The 23,406-nt window shown below is 43.2% G+C and overlaps 3 protein-coding genes and 2 non-coding genes across 8 annotated transcripts in view; all 5 read left to right on the top strand.

Moving 5' to 3' along the window:
- The window catches only part of DENND2B (DENN domain containing 2B), a 153,609-nt gene extending 140,314 nt beyond the window's left edge, over nucleotides 1–13,295 (top strand). For all 4 annotated transcript variants that reach the window (XM_042882046.1, XM_042882049.1, XM_042882047.1 and 1 more), the window contains 6 exons: nucleotides 8,510–8,687; nucleotides 9,655–9,696; nucleotides 10,653–10,764; nucleotides 11,683–11,922; nucleotides 12,061–12,147; nucleotides 12,550–13,295. In XM_042882046.1, the coding sequence (XP_042737980.1) occupies nucleotides 8,510–8,687; nucleotides 9,655–9,696; nucleotides 10,653–10,764; nucleotides 11,683–11,922; nucleotides 12,061–12,147; nucleotides 12,550–12,584 (694 nt within the window). In that variant the 3' untranslated portion in view covers nucleotides 12,585–13,295. The remainder of the gene's footprint in view (nucleotides 1–8,509; nucleotides 8,688–9,654; nucleotides 9,697–10,652; nucleotides 10,765–11,682; nucleotides 11,923–12,060; nucleotides 12,148–12,549) is intronic.
- A 1,166-nt stretch (nucleotides 13,296–14,461) lies between these two features.
- On the top strand, nucleotides 14,462–17,562 carry RPL27A (ribosomal protein L27a). The gene is made up of 5 exons (XM_042882059.1): nucleotides 14,462–14,722; nucleotides 14,983–15,046; nucleotides 15,322–15,397; nucleotides 16,210–16,384; nucleotides 17,385–17,562. The coding sequence occupies exons 1-5, from the start codon at nucleotides 14,720–14,722 to the stop codon at nucleotides 17,511–17,513; spliced, it is 447 nt and encodes a 148-aa protein (XP_042737993.1). The 5' UTR covers nucleotides 14,462–14,719; the 3' UTR covers nucleotides 17,514–17,562.
- Nucleotides 15,747–15,878, top strand: LOC122185972. The gene has a single exon (XR_006181023.1). It is a non-coding gene; the product is annotated as a small nucleolar RNA SNORA3/SNORA45 family (small nucleolar RNA).
- LOC122185973 lies at nucleotides 16,677–16,808 on the top strand. Its single transcript, XR_006181024.1, has one exon. It is a non-coding gene; the product is annotated as a small nucleolar RNA SNORA3/SNORA45 family (small nucleolar RNA).
- A 2,694-nt stretch (nucleotides 17,563–20,256) lies between the features above and the next one.
- Nucleotides 20,257–23,406, top strand: part of TRIM66 (tripartite motif containing 66) — a 42,479-nt gene continuing 39,329 nt past the window's right edge. Inside the window, exon 1 of the mRNA XM_042882080.1 lies at nucleotides 20,257–20,483. Within this exon, the coding sequence (XP_042738014.1) occupies nucleotides 20,264–20,483 (220 nt within the window). The 5' untranslated portion in view covers nucleotides 20,257–20,263. The remainder of the gene's footprint in view (nucleotides 20,484–23,406) is intronic.

Here is a 23,406-nt window from a genome sequence, read left to right as displayed (position 1 = left end):
TCAGATTCTGCGATGACTGATGGCAGTGGAAGAGCTGTGCATTGAGAGTATTTCTAATGTAACTTCTCAGGAAATGTGTCAGGTGGAAGAGACAGCCTGAGAAACCAAATGAACTTTCTAAGTCTGTCTTAATCATAGAATCATAGGATTTCTCAGGTTGGAAAAGACCTTAAAGATCATCAAGTCCAACCGCAACCTAACCATACTACCCGAACTCTAACAACCCTCTGCTCAATCATGTCCCTGAGCACCGCATCCAAATGGTTTTTAAACACATCAAGGGATGGTGACTCAACCAGCTCCTTGGGGAGGGACTCTTGTTTAAGATTCCAAGGTCCCATAGAAAGGAAATATAATAATGGTATTTTTAATACACGGTGAACTTTGATGGCATTTATTCATGTGCCATATTGCGAGAAGGGTACAATAAGCTTGTAAATTTTTCCTTTTCCTCCTGCTCTCCTTTCCAGTGATGTTTAGTCAGGCTTTGACTAAAGCTCATTTTCCCACTTCTGATTTGTGCAACAAATGGGCTGCGGGCTCTCACTCTTCCTGCTCCATTCTGTCTCGCGGGCTCTCGCTGTGCTGTCAGGAGACGTTCAGGTACTTTATAGTGGGGCGCCTGGTGCATCCTACACAGGTAGGATGAGGTAACACAAAATAGAGGAGAGTGTTGAAAGCTTACGCTAAAGGGGTTGCGGTCAGAAAAGAATTTGTGGATGAAGATGTTGCCTGCTCAATTTTCTATAAAACATAGTGCGGAGGGACCAGAAATGGGCCATACTCATTGAATTGTACTCCAGCTCCACGAATTCTGGCTTGCAGAATACATCAGCACTCAAATAAGGGGAAACACTAACTCCTGACTTTCTTTCACACTTGGTGAATGCACAGTTAGGATGCACAGAGTGCATAGAGTGCCTTCTGCATCAAGTTGCTGCTACCTGTAAAATATTTGGTTTGGAAGACAAGAAAGCATCTGTCCATATTTCCTGAAAAGAAGGAATGATAGAATTACAGAGTCATTAAGTTTGGAAAAGACCTCTAAGATCACCTCTAAGATGCAGGACCTGCACTTGGACTTGTTGAACTTCACAGCATTGGCCTCAGCCCATCAATCAGCCTATCCAGATCGATCTGTAGGGCCTACCTATCCTTAGGCACATCAGTACTTCCTGCCACCTTGGTGTCATCTTCAAACTTACTGAGGGTGTATTCTATTCCTTCACCCAAAGGAGGGAAGTTGGATATTGATCAGAGGTGCAGTATAACTGTGTGCTTTAAGCCTCATGTCATGACTCTTAGTTTACTTCTTTCTTACATGTTTGCTTTAAAAAAACAAATCGCAATGCACAACATTACTCTGGCTTTTACAAGCAATACACACTCAGCTTTCCTTGTAATAGGTGCAAACAGATCTCATTTTAAATGTCTCATTGATTATTCTAGAGAAAGGTCAGACGTAGCAACAGACACCTGTACCTGGCTTGACAAGAGCTGCTCTTCATTCCCTCTGAACAGTGCTTCCCACAGGCACAGGGCCATGTCAGACAGCAAGAGAACTGCCACGGCTGCAGCAGGAACGTCCTCGTCCTCATGTACCACTATGGGGGCTGAGCCTTTTGTAAGGGGGTTCCACCATGTGGAATTCTCTGTCTGGAGGAGAATCTAATTATTTAACTAAAGTTAAATTAAACCATTAAAAGTTAATAAATACATAAATAATATACTAAAATTAAGATGTACTGACTCATTCAGAAATTACAGTGCTTCCTTCTAAAGCACCGTATAAAGGCTTGAAGGATTCTCTGTAGCGTCCTTTATCCCTGAAGGGCTTCTAGACAAGCACTAAATATTCAAATCTCAGATGCTGAAACATTCCTTGCTGACAGAGACAACTGTACAGCCATTCACACAGCTCTCTTTCCATAGCATCAGGTACTCTTGGTTCGAAGCTACTGTCACATCTTGTGTGTGTATTTGTGAGAACAGAAGTGGAAAAACAAAAGGTATTTTAGGCTTCATTTCAGTACAGTGAATGTAAATCAAGGCTGAACCTTGTCCCCAAGTACTTTGTTGAATTAAAATCCAAAGTAGTATTTTGCCTGTTTGGTTTTCAGTTGGGAAAGCCAATGAACTAGCTGTAATTCCTGCTGCTCTGCAATCATTAGAAATAATTTTTCCATCAGTGCTCAGGTAGGTTACTGTGTTAAAATTAATTTGCATTTGTTTCAAGCAGCAATAAGTTGAACACAAATTCTGATGTTTGTTTTGATTGTAATTTTTTGTCTCTTGCATACAGCTGCCTATAATCATAGTGGCAGAAACTCATCTTTTCAAATGGCAAATTTTTCCTGATAGATACTGTGCTTGCTTATCAGTGAGCTGTGCGTAGTGTAGGGGCATGGTGCAAGGTCGTTGCAGTGTAAGCACGTGGATTACAGCTGATTTTTGTCTACATCTTGAGACAGCTTCTGTTGTGCAAGCTCAGAAAAGCCTCTGTTGTACAAGCTCAGTCCTACTGGAGACCAACCTCCCCCTGTGCTGTTTGAGCCCCTCTCACAGCATCTGCAGTATCAAAAGAAGAAGGGCAGATGTCATTAAGCAGCATCACTGTTCCTACATCTCAAAGAAGCAGTGGGGAGGGACACGTTTTGCAGTGGCCTGATAATTTGTCCCCATGTGCACAGACATATCCAGGTTCACATTAAATTGTTCTCCTTGCATCGTTCAGCCCAGCAACTCACTGTCCCATCCCTCAGTTTTGAATCCTGGTCTCTTTGCCCTCAATCCATTTCCCTTTTCACCTCCCCATCAGGCTCATTTTCCTTTCCTTTCCTTTTTCCTCTATCAGCTGAGCCTCCCATTTCTTTGTGTAGCCCAGGGCTACAGTGGAAAGGAATCTTCTGCTTAGTCTGAGCAATTTCTGAAGAAATTAGCAGCTAGAAAAGTCTCTTTTAAGTATGCACAAAAGTTTATTCTAGGATGGCTTCTAATATGGCAGAATGTCCTTGTGTTTACAGTTCAGTAGCACAGTCCTTGGCACACATATTATCCCCTCCTGTCAGCCTCCAAGCTCTTGCCACCAAAGCATGCAACCTTTTCACATAAAAGTTCATCACAACTTGGATTGGGTAAATGAGAATCATTTCACAAAAGCACATTTTACATAGTGAAATAATGGCCTCTTTGATCTGGCTTTGTTCCTGGACCACCTGACCAAACATCAGGCCTGTGGGTTGGATCCAGTTGTCCTCTTGAGGTCCCTTCCTACCTCAGTTATTTCATGGTTCTGTATCACTCTGCATGAAGTGGGAAAACAAGGTGTTATCCAGAGGCAGATGGTTAAAAATGTCAGTGACAGCAAGTTAAATTTTGAATCCTGATCACATGCACATAGCAGCAATCAGAAGAAAGCAGTGCTACGAATAGACAGATCTCCTGGGCCCTCAGTAATTGCAGGCATTACGCATGTACACGTAGGGGCATCCTTTAATCTCTAATAAGCAGTGGGTTACCTGTGACAGCTTCATTTCTCAAACATTTCTATTTCAGCTTGGCTTTAGTATTGAGTTACAAGCACAAAGGTATTTCTTGCTTTCCTGTCCAGAAGGTTGTCCCATACACTTCCTGCAATCATCTTCTGTCATGCCCCCCCAGCTCCCCCTGCATCTGACGCTGTGCCTCTGAATGAAGCTTTTGTTCACTGTGCCTATTTACACATATCCAGTCCTGACTCGGGGCATTTTTTCACGGCCACAGCCACACAGCCAGACTGCTCCATCACCACATTCTCTTCTGTAGCTACAGCACACGATCTTGTTTTGAAATGTTAATGGGGCAGATCTAGCTAAAAAGCTGCAAAAAACACTTCATTTGGCTTGTGTCAGAAAAGGGGAAATCCAGCTCTTTTCCCATCCTTTAAACAGCTAGGATAAATGATAAATGGGTAAATGAGAATCAAGCAGTAATAATTTTGCATATGTAGCACGTCTATTTCACACAAGTTAGAAAACTGTAAATGTTCTGCACTGCTGTATCAGTGACTTGTTCTTGAATTCTCCTGAAATGTGTCCTTGCCTGGCCTATTTGGTGGGCAGGCGGTGGGTTGCTGAAGCACAGGACCTCAGCTCTGGGACTGAAGCAAAAGTTACAGACTGGGGGCTCTGAGTACGTGCAGCTGCAGAACAAGTGTTCTGGGGCCAAGGGCTGTACTGGAGCAGAGCAGCCACACTGGGGAGCAGAAAGAAAGCAGCAACATCTCCCTATCATCACCCAGCTCTTCAGGCAGCCCAGAGATCTTCAAGGGCTTCCTTTAAAAGCAGGAATGCTGCAAGGGGAGATGTCAGCAAAAATGCTGCAATATGGACTCCATCCCTCATGATACTGATATATTTTGATTTATGCCTTGCCTCCGATGCTATTTCTTAGGCTTATCCCCCTGAGTGGAACTGCTGCTGTTGTTTAGTCCTATCCACTGAGAGAAATTGTTCCTTTTCCAGCGTTTAGCTGTGCATTGCATCTGGTGCAGTGCAGTTCTGCTCCCAAGGCTGCCTGCCCAGCGAAGGAATTCCACAGCTCGTATCTCATCCAAACTGCAGCAATCTGCTACAATTGTCACTGCCATGTTCTCTTTATGTGATGCCTTTCTAGCTTTTTGCTTTGTCCTTCCCCTCTGCAGACTGTGTGGTGAAGGAGGCTGGCCAAATTCTTGGCCTTGGGGTCTTTTCCCAGAACTCTTTACAGAGTTCTCCACAAACCTCTCAGACCATTGCAGAGTTGTTGCAGATGTTGCCCTCTCTCAGAGACTGAAGTTAAGCCAAAGTCTGGGGAGGTGTTGAGGGGTCCAGGAGTGAAGTGTCAGATGGATAGTTTTGCATGGAGTTCACCAATGGCACAAGGACAGGAGATACCACAGAAAAGCATTGCCAGGACCTGCCACAAGACACATGGGTGTGCAACACCCACCTGTGTTGAGGTGTTACACCTGAGGAGGACAAGGCCTCCAGGCTCCAATCATAGAAAGGAGGAAGCTCTCCCAGGCAGATGGGGGATGTGGGTCAGGAAGGGAACTCGGCCAGCTGTGGGTTGGATTATGAACATGCTACAGTAGCAGATGAAAGAGTTCAGCAACTAAGGACAGAGTAACATAATTAAGGCAGCAGGAAGAAATGAGAATCACGAAAAGGTTGTAGACAAGTAAACACGGGCAGTAGAAAGACTTATTTGTGAATTTACATTTTTATATTCATTTCTCCATTTGAAGAAATGGAGGGGCCAAACTAGTGCATGGTTCAGAGTATCTGCTTAGAGCTGGTCCAGCGCTGTGAAATGGAGCTGCTGTGTGACTTGGCCTCACGTGGAAAGGATGGTCTCCCCTCTGCTTCTGGCACAGTAGCTTGCTTGTCCCAGGGGGGAGGAAGAGGAGGAGACAGGGGTCTTCTCTCATGCCTTTCGTAAGTGCAAGTGCCAAAGCTTGTGGAGATGCACAAGGGTAGCAGAGTCTGGTCCAGCAAATGGAGGCACTGCAGTCATGGACTTAAGAGGTGCTTAGGGTGTAAGGCTCCCTCAGGTCTCTGAGGAACTGTAGGAGGTGGATGGAGGAGTAGGAGGGAATACAGTCTTCGGTTGTTAGAATAGAGGAAAAGGAGTTGTCAAGTGTACGTGTGGAATATTTCCAGTGTGAGTAGTATGTGTAACTGAATATGACTTCAATATTTTGTGAGAGTTGATGAGCTCTGGTCTTTTGAAGCAGGCACATGCAGAACTGGCAGTGGCACTGGCAGTGCTCCCTGCAGCATCAGCACAGCATCCGTTTGCTGTTCAACAGCAGCTGTGTTTCTGAGAATATGATGATTATTCTATAGTAATACAGTGATGATTACTTTTTAAAATAGCCTGGATTTGGGGATATTTGTTGAACTGAACTGGAAGTTAATTACCTTTATTCTATTAGTGGTCAAAGTTGAGTCAAGTTGCTTTTGACATGGGTGCTAACCATGTCCAGCAGCAGTCCCCACAATTCAGCTGAGTCATGGCCATGTCTGAAAACACTTGTACCTCAGCTCTTGGTCTGAGTGGGTCTCCACATCCACGTATGCAACAGGGAAAACTTCTGTGTGCTACCACGGGAAAATGATTTGTAGAGCAATGTACCACAGAAAAGGAGAAGTCAACTTTGAGTGGGGAAGATGCAGTGTTATCACATCAGTTCCTCAGTAGCTGCTTTGATGATGACATAGCCGTTCCATGTCTGAAAAGATTCATCAGGTTCCAAAGTTGTAATGGAAAAATGTCACTAGTTTCCTATCATTACTGATAGACTCATGCATTAATAACACTGTATGACATCATGTCAGTACTTTCATCTTCATCAAAACTGCCTTGGTCTATTAAAAATGAGAATATTATGAAAATATTCTGTGACTATTCTGTTGCTTTACTTTGTGTGCTTCACATACCTTGGAGAAAATAAACCATCTTATTTACTTCATGTTTCTCATCAACAACAACAGTTGGAGCAGTGTATGTGTTGCACAGCTTGAAAGGAAAAAGTGGAGTGGACTTGTTTCCAGGTTAGGGCTTTATTTTTACTTTCATTTACAGAATATGCTTTTGAGAGAATTGGAACTGTATGGCAGAGTTTTAAAGTTCCCTTATGGCTGTCATTTCTGAAAGTGACCTTACGGAATGTTAAAACCTCACACTGAAGTGGGAGGTGTGTGCCCTTTCTAATGGGGACTCCTTCCAGCTGTGGAAGGATGCTTTGTACACGTAAGAATGTACACAGATGTACACAGATGCTTTGTACATGTAAAAATTTGGTTCCATGCGTCTTCCAGGCCTCCCAGCCTCGGCACAAGGGACAGGAGTATGCTCTTCTGGGGGTTTGGGGCTCACAGTGAGTGTTTCCTGCCTGAGATGTCTCACAGGAAACCATTTTCTGGGACTGAATTTTGCCAAACGGATGTGCAGAGCCCTACCAGGCACAGGAGGAGCTGACAAGGGCAGCAGGATGCCATGGAGCAGGGTGCTGCCACGTGCTGTGCTCAGCTGCTCCTGGCCCCATCCGCCCCCTGGGAGAGCTCTGAAGGAGAACCCAGTGTCCTCCCCTGGCGTGGGAATGGCGCTCAGAGAGGATGCAGGGGCTGATTTACGTCACGGCACTGCGTGTAAAGCAGCAAGTTACAAAAGGGCATTCTATAGAACAGAGAAAAATATTAACCGAATGTTAGAAGAATGTTTGCCTTCCTGCTTTTAGCTCGACGTGGCTCTTTTTTTAGTCAGTCGTGTAAGAAGACCGAATTGGATGCAGTTAAAAGTGCGACAGCATCATTAAAACCAGTTTGAGAATCATGCTGGGGGCCTGCACTGTGCCCCACAGCTCTTCTGAAGAACAGCATTATGTTTGCTATCACCCACACTCGTAGGACCAAAGCATGAGTCAATGGCAGAACCCTGCATGCTCTAAAATGATGCATTTCTCTAACTTTCTGATTTTTCATAGAATCATAGAATGGCCTGGATTGAAAAGGCCCCTAATGATCATCTAGTTTCAACCTCCCTCATATGTGCAGGACCTGTTTCAGACTACATAAGTTATGAAAACACGCTGTAATTGACAGATCTTTAATTAAGTATCAAATAAATTAAACAAACCAGCAAACAACAGGCTAAAAAGGCATGCATTTACTGCTCCCCAAACTTCTCTCTTTCTCTTCTTATTCTCACTTTTCCCCTTCAGCAATCTTCAAAAGTTAATCACTGACAGGAACTAACAGGCAAAACCTTTCTTCTGGCCCTGGCACAATCCATAACCAGAAGTGCTTCTGACAGCTATTCCAGTGGAAGTCTGATGCCCCCTAAAGTTTCCAGTAAGACTTGCAGTGAAGAAATTGACGTTTCCCCTCAGCATTCTCAAGCAATAGCAGCTCTGAAGTTATTAGTTATTTATAGTTCTTTGTGGCTACATTAAGCACAGCAGAAGTTTGCACTGTGAGAAAATTAGCTCGGTCATGCTGGGCTGGGTAACAGTCCAAATTTCTGTCATCCACTGCCTGCAAGAAGGAGATGCTGTAATGCAGCCCAAAATCAAAGCTGTGTAACAGAAAGCATGCCTCTATTCCCCTGCTGCTCAAACTGGCGCAGTAATGAGGCTCCTTTATTTTTAATGTTTGGAAACCATGTGACTGTAAAAGGGAATCGGGTTCAGTAGAGGAGGGATGGTGTATGATGTAAATTTTCCACGAATGATACGAAGCCTCAACTTCATGGGTATTTCAGAGCACTTTTCTGAACAGGGATAACACCAGTATCATGACAGTTGGTCCGAAGTCCATCAAAATATATTATTATTGTGTGGTTAGTTGGTTTGGTTTTGCTTTGTTTGTTTATCTTGTTTTTATCTGATGTAGTCATTTTTCTTTAGCATTTTCAATTTTTATGTTTTCCTTTCGCTGTCTCTTGTTTGTTTGTCAGTGCTTGACATGAAAACATCCTCTCTCCTCAGCACCCTCTCAAGCTGCTCACACGCCGTGGTGGCCCTGCTGTACCCCTTCTCCTGGCAGCACACATTCATCCCTGTTCTGCCCTCATCCATGATTGACATCGTGTGTTGCCCTACGCCTTTCCTGGTGGGCCTGCTTTCCAGCTCTCTGCCCAAGCTGAAGGAGCTGCCTGTGGAGGAGGTAAGAGCTGGCACCAGAATTATTTGCCAGGGCTAAAGCTGGCCTGGCCTGGAGAGAGCCTGCTGTTTGCTCCTTGGTCCTGAGGACAGAAAGAAGTGAATGTTGACTGGGCCAACAATTAAATACAGAGCCAATATTCTGATTTCTTATGTTTGTGTTGTACCTGTCATGATAAGATCACGAAATGCAAGCTGCTATGACACTGGCTAATGCTAATGGCAGTTGTGCATGCAGACATAGGCAGAAGAGAAAATAAAATCTTTAAGGTTTTGGGTTTTTTTATTGGTGGGAAGGTAACTTTTAAGACTTTGCTAACACTGTATTGGAAATCAAATGAGAGTTGCACTTCATCAGCTGTTCTGGTAAAACACCACCAAAATCCTCAAGGCCACACACTTCTTTCTTGTCTTACTCCTACTGCTTTCCTGTCATTTTCCAATTTTGTGTGTGTGTGTGTGTGTGTGTGTGTTCATTTACAAGGCTCTCTGTGCTTCAGGCTTTTGTAAATCTCTGCTGTTTTCCTCCCACATCCTAACATTGCTCTCCCACATCCCAGCTCCTTCTCACAGCTTCACTGCTCCATTAGCATTGGCATGTCACACCCTTGCCCTCCAGAAGCCCCGCTGTCTCAGACAGCACCATTTTCTTTAACCCACTCCCTGAGATACTTTTCAATCACTCATTAGCAAAAATTAATAACATGCTAAGGTGTAAAACAAAAAAAAATCTGCCCAACTGTGTTAATTTTTGCACATATTTACAGATCTATTTTAAATCTGACTTTAGTTCTACAGAAGGAACTTCATCTTCCTCTTTTGTAACCTCCTTTATGACTGTTTTCACAGTAGAAATTTGATCTGTGATGAGCTTGGGATCGTTCAGACAATCCTTCTCCATTAGAAAGCAGACTAAATGAATGTTTTCTATCTCTTAAGATATATTTTGCCATCATGTTTTCTTTCTTCAGGCTCTGATGGTTAACCTGGGATCAGATCGATTCATCAGACAGGTAAATTACACCTTGAAATGTTGCCACATACTTTAGCAACCTGCTTAATTTTATCATACTAGGTTGCTTGCTTTTAAATCATAGATGCCCATATGCAGTGGGTAAGACACTAGCAAAAAGGAGCTCATTTTCTGTTTCATCTGAAATTAGCACCAGTGTCTTCAGGTGTACGAAAGGGATTGCAGCTGCTAAAGAAACCAATAACTGTATTGGCAATGCAAAGAAAACCATCAAAAATAGCATCATGTAAGCAAGAAAACTCATTGTTCAAGGTGAAAAGGACAAAAATTGCAAAGAGGAGAAGTCTCTGAGTGAGAGAGGGAGCATGGGGAATGGCTGAGTGTGGTGGGAGAAGGGTTGTGAGCAGGCAGGTAGAAATGTGCCACTTGGTAATTTCAGAAGTATCCACCAGTAGGCAAGGTGAGTAAATTTTCTTTGTAAGGTTCCCTGGAAAATATGACTGTGAATATTCCTATAAATATTCCAAGGTGTGCTCACCTTTGCTGAACAAGCATTAAATAAACAAAGGGAGCAATGGGACAAAAGCCCAGAAAATAAGATGTGCTAGGACATAAGTGAAAGCAATTACTGAGAACTGAAGTTAAATAAAAGCAACTAGAGCAGCTGTGTGTGCATGTGGCTGCTCTTTGCATGATGTGTATTCAGTGAAACAACTATTTGGACTCTTTGGCTTGTGAAGAGCTGATTCCAAGCATACAGATCTTTACCTTGCTCTTTGGATTATCTTTTCTGGCTTCAATCTCATTAAGAGTGACAAGAAATGTTTAGAAATACATGATAGCTGCACACAGGTTTTTATTATTATTTCATTTAAGTAGGCATGATAGCAGCTGATGCAAAATGCTTTTCTTCTGAACCTTAAACTGTGCAAAATTAATTGCTGCAGTTGCTGCACAGGATGAATGTGATTTAAGGATGTTTTCTTCCTCTGTCAGATGGATGATGAAGACACACTATTACCTAGAAAGCTGCAAGCTGCTCTGGAGCAGGCTCTAGAGAGAAAGAATGAACTGATAAATCAGGACTCAGATAGTGATTCAGATGATGGTAAGCTCATTTGGAAACTCATAAACAGCCACGTAGGTACTATTCTTAGTTTCAACCCAGGAGAAAGAAAGAGGGGACTCCAGTACTCAGATACAATTTGCAGTATCAAAGAGTGTCTCTGAATGCACAAGGAATAGGACTGATAGCATCAGCACATAGCAATACATTGTCAGCATTCTACTTTGATAGCTTTGTAAGTGAAACATACTTCCACGAGTAGTTTTAAGCCTTTAATCAATCAGAGGTTGTACTTAACTTGGCTCTGATTCAATCCAGAATAACTATGTGCTGAGAGGTGAGTCTCCTGTGGGCTCTTGCTATCTTCAGGGAGAGCAGCAGGTACCTCAGAAAGTGGTTTCAGTGCTGGAGGGTCTGAATTGCCTTGGAAAATTCACATTTCTTTCCAGCAATTATAAAAAGAGCCCAGGGTGAATGTAACCACCTGTGGTTAACAGGTATGAGGGAGGACTCTATTCAGCCTCTAAAATTTGTTTCTACTCATCTTTGCTTTACATATGTAAAGCCATATGTACACCAGTAGTGGCGAAAGCGTAGATTCTACAACATATACTTTTAGATCTGTTTTCAGTGTACGAGCTTATTATCCTCCAAGCATCCATTTTAATTCTCAGAGCTGCACAGAGGCTCATCAAGTAAAGAGTTATTCATATTTAAACTTAGAGGTATCACTTTGATGCTGCACCCACGAAGTTTTTAATTTTCTGAGCTGTCTCCTGAGGATTTGTATTTCTTGTTACAAAACACCAGTTACAGGGCTGCAAAGGAGCTGCAAAAGTCCTTTCTCTTATCACCATTGCATCAGTAAACCACTAGATGACGGTGCCCAGCCCGGGGTGGGGACAGTGCTGAGAGCCGCAGCAGCTGATTGTGGTGTCTTATTGCTGCCTTATTTTGCAGAATGTAACACCCTGAATGGATTAGTGTCTGAGGTTTTTATCCGATTCTTTGTGGAGACAGTTGGCCATTATTCCCTGTTCCTAACCCAGAATGAAAAAGGAGAGCGTGTCTTCCAAAGGGAGGCATTCCGTAAATCCGTGGCCTCCAAGAGCATCCGCCGCTTCTTGGAAGTGTTCATGGAATCCCAAATGTTCGCTGGTTTCATTCAGGACAGAGAACTGCGAAAATGCAGGGCGAAAGGTAAGGGTGCGGATGGCTTTGTGCTGCGGAGGGGGCAGAGCCGAGGGGCGGCGAGAGGAAGCAGCATCAGAGGAAGGGGACGGCGGGATCTCTGTCGGCAGAGCGCTTTCCGGCTCAGTTTTCTCCGCTCTTCCGTAGGTCTCTTTGAGCAGAGGGTTGAACAGTATTTGGAGGAGCTTCCAGACACTGAACAAAGTGGAGTGAACAAGTTTCTGCGAGGCCTTGGTGAGCAAACTGTATAGAAGTATTTCTAGAATTAATTTTCACGTGACTTCTGTGCTATTTTATTTTAAAAAATATATAAAATCTTTGAGATGAAATCAGATAATGAAGCAGAGGTTTAGGTACGGGATGGGAAACATCAAAAGAATACAATGAAAACATACTTAAAATCAGAGTTCATTATGGTCTTTGTGAAACGGTTTCATTTCATTTCCAATTCCAAATGTTTCATTTCCAAACATAATTGAAGAAAAAAAAAAGTTGACTACTAAGCATTTTGTTAGTTGGCTCTCCCTCCTGGTGTTAAACAATTGCACTGCAAATTAACCCATTCGTTCAGTAACTTTTGATTGCAGTTGTCTTTTCCAGTATGTGAAAAAGTGACTGGTGGTGCATTTTCTTTAGGAAACAAAATGAAGTTCCTTCACAAGAAAAACTGATCCCTTTCTGCTGAACCACCAACCCAAAGACTACGTATGACACTGTGCTTGGGACACCTGCAGCTGCAGACCTTGATGTGGGAGAATGAAAAAAGCCGACTGCAGCTTTGAGTGATTGCCCGTGCTGTTACAGAGCATCCGTGTATTTGGATGGGATTTGTAAATACTGTGCTGTAAGCTTTTGTAACTGATTTTGTAATGAGCAAAGAAAACTGTGGTAAATATTTGTATATTCCTGAGAATAACAGGTGCTTTCCTAGTATGAGTTGAGTTACGCTTGGTGCAAAGATGAGTAGCTGACTGCATGCAGCTCTCAGCAGAACCACTGATTTCAGGGGATGTTTGTGAGAACTGCACTGGTGCCTGAGTACTGCGGTAACAAATGGACCCATGGGTCCATGGCAGAGGTTGTGTGTGCGAGGGCTGGCTTTGTGTGGCAGAGTTGGTATTGTTTTTTTTTCCTACTTTTCTTTCTCATAAATTTTAAAAACGAAGTAAGAAAGTAACTTGATAATAAGGTACTTGGTTCACAATACAAAGCTTCCACTTGGTTTGAACGCTGGTCAGTAAACTCCTTGTAATCCATTCTGCACTAAGACTGCTAACTGTGGGGAGAGCTCCGTTTTTTGACATGCAAGCTGCAAAGTGTAGGTACAGTATGTCCTTTCCTCATGTATGTAAGTATGGTTCCCAATAAACCGTGTAAATATACCTGTTTTACAGTCTTTGTGTACTTCTGATGCTGAGTGGGTACTGAACCAGAGGAACTTGTGAATGTGAATTTGCAGTTAAAATACAAAATGGTTGTTACCCTTTCAGTAAGTTTGCTATTTTGTGACATAAAGTGTTTTTAATTCTACTTAATGTTTTTAGCCAGAGCAAAGGCAGTTTATATTACTAAGGCGTTAATTTTATCCTAGCAGAAGCATCTCTTTAAACATTTTTTTTCAAGTGGGTCAGTAGCAAATCCCTTTCTGTCTTTGTATGTATCATACTGCTCCTAGACTTCCTAGAATCAGGGTTGCCATCCCTGGAGGTGCTCCAGAGCCATAGAGATGCGACACAGAGGGCTGTGGTGAGTGGGCATGGTGGGGGTGCGCTGCTGGCTGGGTTGATCTTAGTGTTCCTTCCAACTTCCGTGATTCTATGAATCCACGATTACACGGTAGTATTTTCAAATTGCTTTGGCACTGCCTTGGTTCAGTGACCTGAGCAGAATAAGAACAGCTGGTGGTTGGGGGGGAAGAGTTTCTTGAATTTCTGATGAGCTATCAGCTGCCTTCCATACAGCCTGCTGCTCTTTGGTGTCCACTGCAGTTAGAGCATTGAAGGATGAAAAAAGCACTGTACTTTTCTTCATTTGCAGAGTCATTTCTCTCTTACGGCGTTGAGGCTCGCGCAATTCCAAACCTGACAGTGGTTCTGGTTTGCTATCAGCCTCATAGAGCAAAAGCGAGGGTTTATTCACTGAAAAGGTGAAGTCATTTCCTTTTTTTCCTTGCCTCCCTCACACTCAAACATGTATCAATGATAGCAATGGGACAAGAGGGAATGTTTAAATGGAAACGGGAGATTTAGGTTAGATATGAGGAGGAAGTTTTTCACTCAGATGGTGGTGACGCACTGGAACAGGCTGCCCAAGGAAGTTGTGGATGCCCCATCCCTGGAGGCATTCAAGGCCAGGCTGGACGTGGCTCTGGGCAGCCTGGTCTGCTGGTTGGCGACCCTGCACATAGCAGGGGATTGAAACCCAATGATCATTATTGTCCTTTTTAACCCAGGCTATTCTATGATTCTGTTACTCTATGAGTCAGTACTTTGAAAGTGTACATCAAATAAACGCTCAATGTAAAATATCAAGTTCAACGGAAATATAAGCGCTACCCATTCGCGTCCTCGGGGACACGCCTCCCCGAGCACCCCCACACAGGGCGGAACTACCGCCCATTTCTGCGCGGGATCCAACAAGCGCCTCCGTCGCCGATCTCGCGAGACTCCACGCTGGCTGCGAGAGCCAATGCACAGTCTCGCGAGAGCCTCTGCATAGTCTCGCGAGAGCTGGCCTCTCCCGGCGTTGCCTTCCCCAGGTCTCGCGAGCGCGGCGCTCTTTCTCTGCCGGCGCGCACGCTGACAAGATGGTGGGTGCGGCTGGGCTGCTTCTCGCCTCCCGTCGCTGAGGGATGTGGCCGGGAAGGGGGTGGGGTGAACGGGGCTTCTCCTTGCCCGTGGCCTGCTCGGGATGGTGTGGGACGGGATGGGATGAAATGGGGAGGGCAGCAAGGTGAGGCTGTTTGGGCTTCCCGTCGGCGGGCCCGGGCCTCCATGGCGCCTGAGCGGGTGGGGCCGTCTCGTTCCGATCGCGGCCGTGCTGCTCACTGCCGCTGTCGCTCCCTCACAGCCTTCCAGACTGCGGAAGACCAGGAAGCTGAGGGGACACGTCAGCCACGGGCACGGCCGTATCGGTGAGTGGGGGTGCCGTGTGGGCGAGGGACCGAGGGAGCGGGGCTGTCCTGCGGGAGAGCGTCGCCGGGTACCGGGTTGTGCGTGTATGTGGGGACGTAGAGCCTGAGAACGGGGCTGGGCGGCTTGTTAAACATGCAGTGCCTGTTCTTGTGTGTGCAGGGGACAGAGTAAGACTGCAGACATCAGAGTAATTAGCTGAAGTTGGCATTTAATTGTGGTCCGAAGTTAAAGCATTATGTATTCTTGGTGTAACAGGTTGAATTTTTCTTTTCAGGCAAACACAGGAAGCATCCTGGAGGCCGTGGTAATGCTGGTGGTATGCACCATCACAGGATCAACTTTGATAAATAGTAAGCTAGCATTTTAAGTTTGTACTAGCAAAAAATGCCCATTTCTGAAGTAGAAACAACTATATTTTATATGTGAACCGCTGAACGAACTTACAATCCCTTGTATTTTTTCTTCTAACACAAAGCGTGGCTTCACAGCTGCCATCAATTCATGTCCTCATTTTATCTAAACTCAAAGGCCTTTCTTAAGTTAGTCATCTTGCAGAACTCAGTGAATTTGCTGGTTAGGATGGTGTCCAGCTAACAGATGCATATATGAATTGTTACATGAATTAGAATTAGAAACGTTACATAAATCAGAACTGCTCTTTAGCTGCCTACTGTAGGGAGTGGGGGTTGTTGACTGAATGCCGAGACTAGAGTCACGTCTGGACAGTGCCTGTTGTCCTGATGTGCTAGAGTACTCGAAAAGTAACCACTAATCTATATTCACTGGCTGTGAGCATTCCTGTCTCAGTCAGTCACCAGATTAGTGACAGGAGCTTTGGAGCTCCTCATGCAGTGCAGTCTTGCCTGAATTCACTGACTTGATTTTGCAATGGAAATACAGATTTGGGCCAGACTCACCATGAGGAGGATTAAATTGTAAGTTCAGGGGAGAAGAGGCACTGAAATTTTTTTTTTTTTTTGTGGCTTGGATAGCAGTGATTATTACAGTTGAATACTACGTGTATAATGCAAAAGTGAAATAATTTTTTTTAATTTTTTTGATTACTCTGAGCAAGTTAAGATCCTTGTTTCAGTGTTACAATCCTATCGATTCAGGATGAAGTAAAAATGTGATTTAACAAGAAACGTATTTTCTTTCACAGTCACCCTGGCTACTTTGGAAAAGTGGGTATGAGGCACTATCACTTGAAGAGAAACCAAAAGTTCTGTCCCACTGTCAATTTGGATAAACTATGGACCCTTGTAACTGAACAGACAAGACTCAATTATGCAAAAAACCAGGCTGGACTGGCCCCAGTCATCGATGTTGTGCGCTCAGTAAGTTTCTGCTCAAATTCAGGACTTCAGTTCCTGCTCATTTAACGTGTTACTTAGCTGTGTGTTTCAGGCTAAAATGGTAAACTGCAAATAAATTGCAGTGCCTGAATATTTGTAAACCTGGAACATAATCGTGTATCTTAGCATATCAGTAGGTAAACTGGTGTTTATGTTGTTAATGAAGGAATGACTTCCCTTTTTTTTTGAAAGGTGGTAGAAGGTTGTTTAATTGCCAGAAGCACATATGAAAACATCATAGTGCTGTTCTCACTTACAGAAAGCCATTTCTAGTACTGAGAATAGAGTCACATCTTTACATGTTGTGTTGTTCTGGTGTGCTATCGTTCTCAGATATAAACTTCTGATCCTCATTCACTGGCTGCGATACCTCATATCTCAGTCAGCCACCAAATCAGTGACAGTAACTACCTTATCAAGTAGGTATGCTCTGCATCTGAGAAGCCTCCTTGTTGGCCGGTTGTGCCACTTATAAAAAACAGTGACTTGAAAGGCTGTATTACTAATCAGCCTTGTGCCACAATTGTCCTTTTAATGGAGAGGACAGGGGTGAAATGAGGGGATTCCAGCAGAGAGGTGATGTAAAGAGCGTGGGCCAGATGTAACTGGCTAGTAGTTAGCTGCAGCAGTGCAGCCTGCTGCTCTGTCCTTTGGAGAAGTGGGAAGCAGTTGGCAACTTCTTTGCAGGACTTGGCATCGTTTTCTGTCTGTGGCTTTGGGAAGGTAACAGCTTCACATGTTCTAGATTACTGAAAAAGTGTAACCACCTCATAGTTTCTACTTCTCTGAACAAACGCAACTGCAGTACCTCATGCAGGATATATTTTACCAACTTAAGAGATAGATGAGGAATTTAGGTCGCAGTGATGATCATAGTTCTGGTTTTTATTGATGTGTGCTAAAAGACAGAATGGAAGAGCCTGGAAGTTGGTTGCAAACACTAATTGTTGTCTTTTTTGTTGTTTTTCTTTAATCTTTCTAGGGTTACTACAAAGTCCTGGGCAAGGGCAAGCTGCCCAAGCAGCCTGTAATTGTGAAAGCAAAGTTCTTCAGTAGAAGAGCAGAGGAGAAGATCAAAGAAGTTGGTGGTGCCTGTGTGCTTGTGGCATAAAGGCCTTAGTTTTATTCGAACTTTCTGAATAAAGACCAATGTGTAAAATGTGTTGATTTATAGAATTTTCTGACTTTTTCTTTTTTGTCTTGTCCTATGCCGTTCACATTAAGTCTTATCCATGTAGTTATTTCTGGCTGTATTGTGTAGTGGTTTGGCAGATGCTTAGGGTGATTTGAAACTGCCTGGTTACAGTGCCAGCATTTGGCACTTGAAGTACCTCCTATGGTACCTTCACAAAGTAGCAGTGTATACTGGCTTTTCTTATAGCTAGACTTCCCATGCATTAAGGAGGTATCACAATCCACTGTCCCTCAGGGTTGGGCAGCTGTTGGGCACAAGCTTGGGGCCATGGTGCCTCAGGGTGCATGGCTATCAGGCTTGGTCCTTGTTGAGGCTTAGGCTGGTTTTGCAGCCAGATTACCCTAGAGCCTATTCCTCAGATGTATCTCCCAAACAGTCCAGAATACCTGGGGAAAGTTTGGAATACAAGAGGCCTGAGTAAATTGCAATTTTACTGCTTTTACCACCTGATTTTATGAATGTGACTAAATTCTCATCTTGTACTTCTGTGGAAGGTCATCAGATGTTTGGAATTTGAGTCCTTACGTGCTGAGTGGCAAGGAAAAAACTTGTTCTCCCTCATTTAGGCTGATGGCCCAAAAGCCAGGCCCTTTGCCTTGCAGGTGAGATTGCTGCCAGCTGCTTCCCCTAGCTCCCTCACACGCAGATACTTCATTTGCAGCCTCTGATGCTGGACATGATGTCTCCCGTGGGCCACTGGTAATGTAGCTGCCTGACTGTTGGTTTGCATTCCTGACTCAGCAGGAAATTTTTTCTCACCGTCGTCCCCCATCCTTCCAAAATGCTTGTACTTAATTTCTCCTGTTAGGAAAAACTAAAACATAAACTAAAGGAGTATGGAACGTGCTTCTACTCATTCAGCTGCTTGTCTGGTCTTCATAGTGGTGCAACATACCCCAGTATTTGGTTTTGTGTTTGCAGTGATTCTCTGCGTTTGTGCTTTGGCTCTGGGCTGTGGTTTCTTTGCCTAAACTGTGGTAGTCTAAGACCTCAAATTCCTATTGCAGACGTTGCATGTTTCTGTAGGATCTGGTTTGTCATCTTAGCAATGGTATTTGCAAGAAATGAAGGTGGCGCAAGCCAAAAAGCTGTGCTGCCCTAATGGCATATGCCTCTGAAAGATGATGTGATGCATCACGTGCCAGATGTGATGGGTGCCCCATATCTGGAGACATTCAAGGTCAGGCTGGAGGGGCTCTGGGCACCTAATTGAGCTGCAGATGTCCCTGCTCACTGCTGGGTAGTTGGACTGGATGGCCTTTAAGGGTCCCTCCCAACTCAAATCGTTCTGTGATTCTATCCTGTAATAATTGCTTTTGTACCATCTATTACTTAAACTACAGGTACAGTCACCACAATTAATTTCTGAACAGACCAGTTGTTTTGATGCTACAACTATGTTTTAGTGATGGGTTTGAATTTGTTGAAGTGCATTCAGTAAAGTTGATGGATATCTACCTTTTCTTAGTAGTGGGTCTTGGGTATGAAACTACTTTTTTAAAGTAGTTTGAATAATTAGGATTTCAGGATGCAATACTTCTAAAAAAGATTTAAAAAAACACAACAAAACCATTTGTGGACTTCTGAGACGTCTATAATTTTGTTTCATTAAAGAAGAAGGTCTTTCTGCTAACCATTTCCATTGGAACCTTGCTTGAGCCGGACTCCCCCCAAGGGGATGTTTATTCCTAAGATTAGAGCTGCTGCTCTTCTGTGATGGGGAGATCTGGAGACAGCTGCAAGTTTGTACTGCTGGCAGCAAGGCCACCACGCCAAGGCAGTGAGCAGTCATGTGGGGCTCTGGCCCCACCAGGGGGTTCAGTCAGCCAGAGGGGTGCTTCCAAAGGAGATGAGACTGTTTGCTTTTCCTTCTTGGATGCAACTTGCCAAAGTTTCTCATTGCAGGCTGTATCTGACATCTCTGTACATTTGAGAATCAAGGATGGTACATGATCTGCAAAGTACTCAACTCATCTTGAGGAGCTTAGGTTGGCAAAGGAAATGTCCTGCTTGCAGAAAGTTCCAATTTGGTCTATAACCTGATGTGTGTTCGTCTTGACTGGTGAAATTTGATCACTGCAAAGTGCACTTTATTAGATTTCTAAGAAGCTCAACAGAAGTTGCATTGCATTTATCAAGGCAGCTTTCTAATGGGCATTGCTGAAATGATGGAGGTACGAGCAGTTATGATTGTCTTTATTTGCTTTACCTGCAAGCTCTGAAATATTGAGGTGTAATTATAAAAGCAATCAGAGAATATCATTATTTTTATTGCATGGTTTCAGTGCTTCTAGCAGGAAATGTACAGCATGTGACAGTTCAGCCCGATACCAGCTTTGTAAGTAGATCAATAGAACAGATTACTTCAGTTTTTTACAAAAGCTGCAAGTACTATAGAGAGATAGTGGGATCATGGTTTGTAAACCTTAAACCACGCTTTCCTGCACAACAATCTGCAAAGGTTTGGTTTGGTTTTTGTTTTTGGTTTGTTTTTTCTTTTTTTGGTAAAGCGGGTTATGTGATTTTTTATTTTTTTTTTTAGCTGCAAAGAACTTCCTCTTTCTTCAAGGGACTGAGTAAGTGTTGTTTCTGAGAACGTGCACCCCACTGCTGCCTTCTATTTTGTGCTTAAGAGATCAAGTGTTTTGGGAAGCAGAGGGGCTGACATGAGCCGTTTTGTGACTCTCCGTGTTTTTGATGTCAAACCTCAGCCAACGGCAATGGAGCCCCTGGATGTGCTGAGGAAATGCTTGGTGTGCAAATGGGATCTGTGCAGGAGAGAACCCAGGATGTTGCCATGCCTTCACTCCTTCTGCAAGGACTGCCTTCCAGAGCTGATTCAAGGATACAGCTACATTTCCACTGTGCATGAAGTTGTATATGAAGGTAATGTTTATGAGCCTGTGATTGACTTAGGTGCTTTGTAATACAGTATTATAAACATGTATGGCTTGAGGAACACTTCTATGTAGCTACTTTGAAAGAATAAGCTAGGAGACTCAAGGTGTGTATGAGCAAGGAATGGACTGAGGAAAACTTCCTTTAGCACAATCTCCATCCAGCAGCAGTGCTTTGAATAGAAATGATGCAGACAGACAACAATCATGTTTTCCAGAAGGGTCTTGGTTTCATTTACCAAGTGTGACTTTATGAATATTTGCTTTGCTTAAAACATACAGTGAAATGCAAGAAAGTAGTTGCTAGGCTAAGTTAATATTTATTCTTTTGGACATGTTGGACTTCTCTGTGGTTGTGGTTAGAGTTAATATACCTCCTCTTCTCCCTTTCCTGTCCCTGCAAACACCACAGTAAACAGTGACATCCGGCTCTTTGCTCTTCATGGAGGGCACAGCAATTGTTATTAGAATATGGGTATTGTGGTGCACTGAAACTCTTTGCGCTTTCCTTTTGTTCTCATTTTAAGTGTGGTTTCACTCTATCTAAGCACTTATGACTGAGGGATATGCTGTAACTTGTCCTAACAAATTGCCTGAAGCTGGCTAGGACATGAAGCATTTTGGGCTGTGTAGCTTTTCAAGTGCTGAAATCATTTGTACAGTTTCTAGTGATGCTGTTAATAGAAAATACGTAATTTTTTTTGGAATGAAAAGGGACTTCCATCTCAGAATACAGTCATTTTAACTGAATGAGGCTTAATTACCATGGGGAAGCATTCCAAACTCATTACTAATTTATAAGGAGAGCAAAGGCACATAGATTGCTTGTATTTCCACAGGCTTTGAGCTCTAGATGAATAAATCACATCGTTTATTATCTCTTCCAAAGCAGGTTTTAGAAACATGGAGGAATTGAAGATATTTTCCCTAAGGTGGTGATAATCTGCATTGATGTGATAAAATAAACTAGATAAGTTCAGGTTCAAGCACAAGTGGAAATAGTGTTAGAAGATGACTGCTGAGAAGCTGGCAGAACACAGAAGATAAAGGAATAACTGAATGGCAAAGGAGAAAGGCTGTGGGAGGGTGCAGACAGGAAAAGACATAAAGGTAGGAGAAGCAGGCAGCAAAGCAGTCATTTCAAGAAAATGCCTCCTTGAAATGTTAAATGTCCAGTCACACCAGGTTTTAAGTATGAGGGGCCTCTTTTGTAATTGAGTGATGTTGAAAACCACCACTACGTTGGTTTTTTTTGTGTGTGCTCGTTTGACATCCATGTCATTCCTTTCTCCTCCTTGTTTTTGTTTGCAAAGTGGAAAAGAATTTATGCTTCTTGATGATCTTGGATGAAGTGCAGCTGGGGGTTCTCATGAATCATTAAAATATCAGATGTTTATTTGGGCACCTGAGAGCGGGTTGGGAAATATTTGTGTACAGGAGATTGGAAGAAAGAATGGTCCACATCTATATTCTTGAAGTTTCTCTGTTTACTTCCTCCTTCTCTTGTAGTTGGGAAATTTCTATGGGAAAGGAAAAGACTGGAGAAATGGTAGAGGAAAGAAATAACACACAATGATGACCCACTGTAAATGAAGTGAGACACCAGGTGCAAAACTCCATTCATATATAAGCAACAAGAGCAGCAAAACCAAAACATCTGTGTCTCTTCAATTAGTGATTGAAACTGCAACCACTGTGAGTCAGCCAGGATACGTTTGTGAAATCCTCTGCCACTCATGGTGCACTGTGAAAACAAATGGTTGGTTCTTGTGTGCTGCCCTTCTGGGCCTGTCTCCTTCTCACTGAGTTCTGAAAGCACTCAAAGCCAAATCTGTCTGAATTGGGGGTTAGCATCAAAATAAATTCCTCTTTGTCTGCAAATCTTTCTTTCCTTCAGATATTTGATGATGTAAATCATTTTCATACTTTCAATGTCATAACTCCGGAAGGAACAGGAAGAGGAACTGTAGAGGTGTGTTGTGAAAGGTTCATGTTTTTTGGAGACATCTTGAAGGCTGCTTATTTGTCCTCTCCAAAAAAAAAAATAATAATAATAATCATCACAGGCACTGTTTAAATCATAATTTAGGCCCCAGAGAGCAATGTTCTTATACTAACCTTCTGTGTTATTTTTTTCTGAAATGCTATTTTAGAAACATGCTTTGGCCTTTCTCTGGCTCAGATAACAAAAATCATGGAAAATGGCTGCATAATTTCTTTCAACGTTCTGCAGAGAAGTCTAAAACTGTCTGCACTTGTTTGACACTAGCTTTCTATGAGCATCCAAGGGTCCAAGATCCTTGCTTAAATGCCAACTAATGTGGCGGGGTTGCATGTTAGAGATATGCAAACTGAACAGATAAAATAAGCGAGAACAGAATATGAAAGAGAAGAAATGTGACTTTGCTGTTAACACATGCCAGCTTGCTGTGCTCTATTACTGCTGGCTGAAAATACATGGTTTTCTTATCTAATAAGAGTGGTGTTCTGTATAACTGCAGATTCCCCATTGCAAAGGCCTTTCAGTGAAGGACATCCAACAGTTGGCCTAGCACTGGCCATGCTTGCATTTTTCCTTCAGAGTTATCATCAGGGGGTTGTTTTAAGGAGGTTGAGCTCTGACTCTTTTGGCTCTAGACTTTCACAATGATATTTTGGCATAAGGTGTATGGTATGCTGGCATAAGAGCAGACTCCAGGCACAAACGCAGTGACTTGACTTATACTATATCTGTGTGTAAGACAAAATGCACTTCTGCTGAGTTCTGTAGCCCACTTTTAGGCTTGGAGTGAAGCACCTTGGCCTTCTTGGTGTAACAGTTTTTCTGACTTGATGCCCCAAATAACAATGTTTTGGTGCAATCATACAAGGCAAGTGATGCAATGCATCGCTCCTATTAGTTCTGAAGGAGA

Source organism: Lagopus leucura, unplaced genomic scaffold (assembly GCF_019238085.1).
Source record: "Lagopus leucura isolate 7727_CA_CO unplaced genomic scaffold, USGS_WTPT01 Super-Scaffold_100033, whole genome shotgun sequence".
Classification (NCBI taxonomy): Eukaryota; Metazoa; Chordata; class Aves; order Galliformes; family Phasianidae; genus Lagopus; species Lagopus leucura.
This window is presented reverse-complemented; position numbering and strand designations above follow the sequence as displayed.

Bases quoted from the DNA above. Each gene is read 5' to 3' on its own strand.
- RPL27A (XM_042882059.1), top strand. The intron at 15,398-16,209 runs GTAAGCTAGCAT...TTTCTTTCACAG, and splicing joins AGGATCAACTTTGATAAATA to TCACCCTGGCTACTTTGGAA. The intron at 16,385-17,384 runs GTAAGTTTCTGC...TAATCTTTCTAG, and splicing joins TCATCGATGTTGTGCGCTCA to GGTTACTACAAAGTCCTGGG.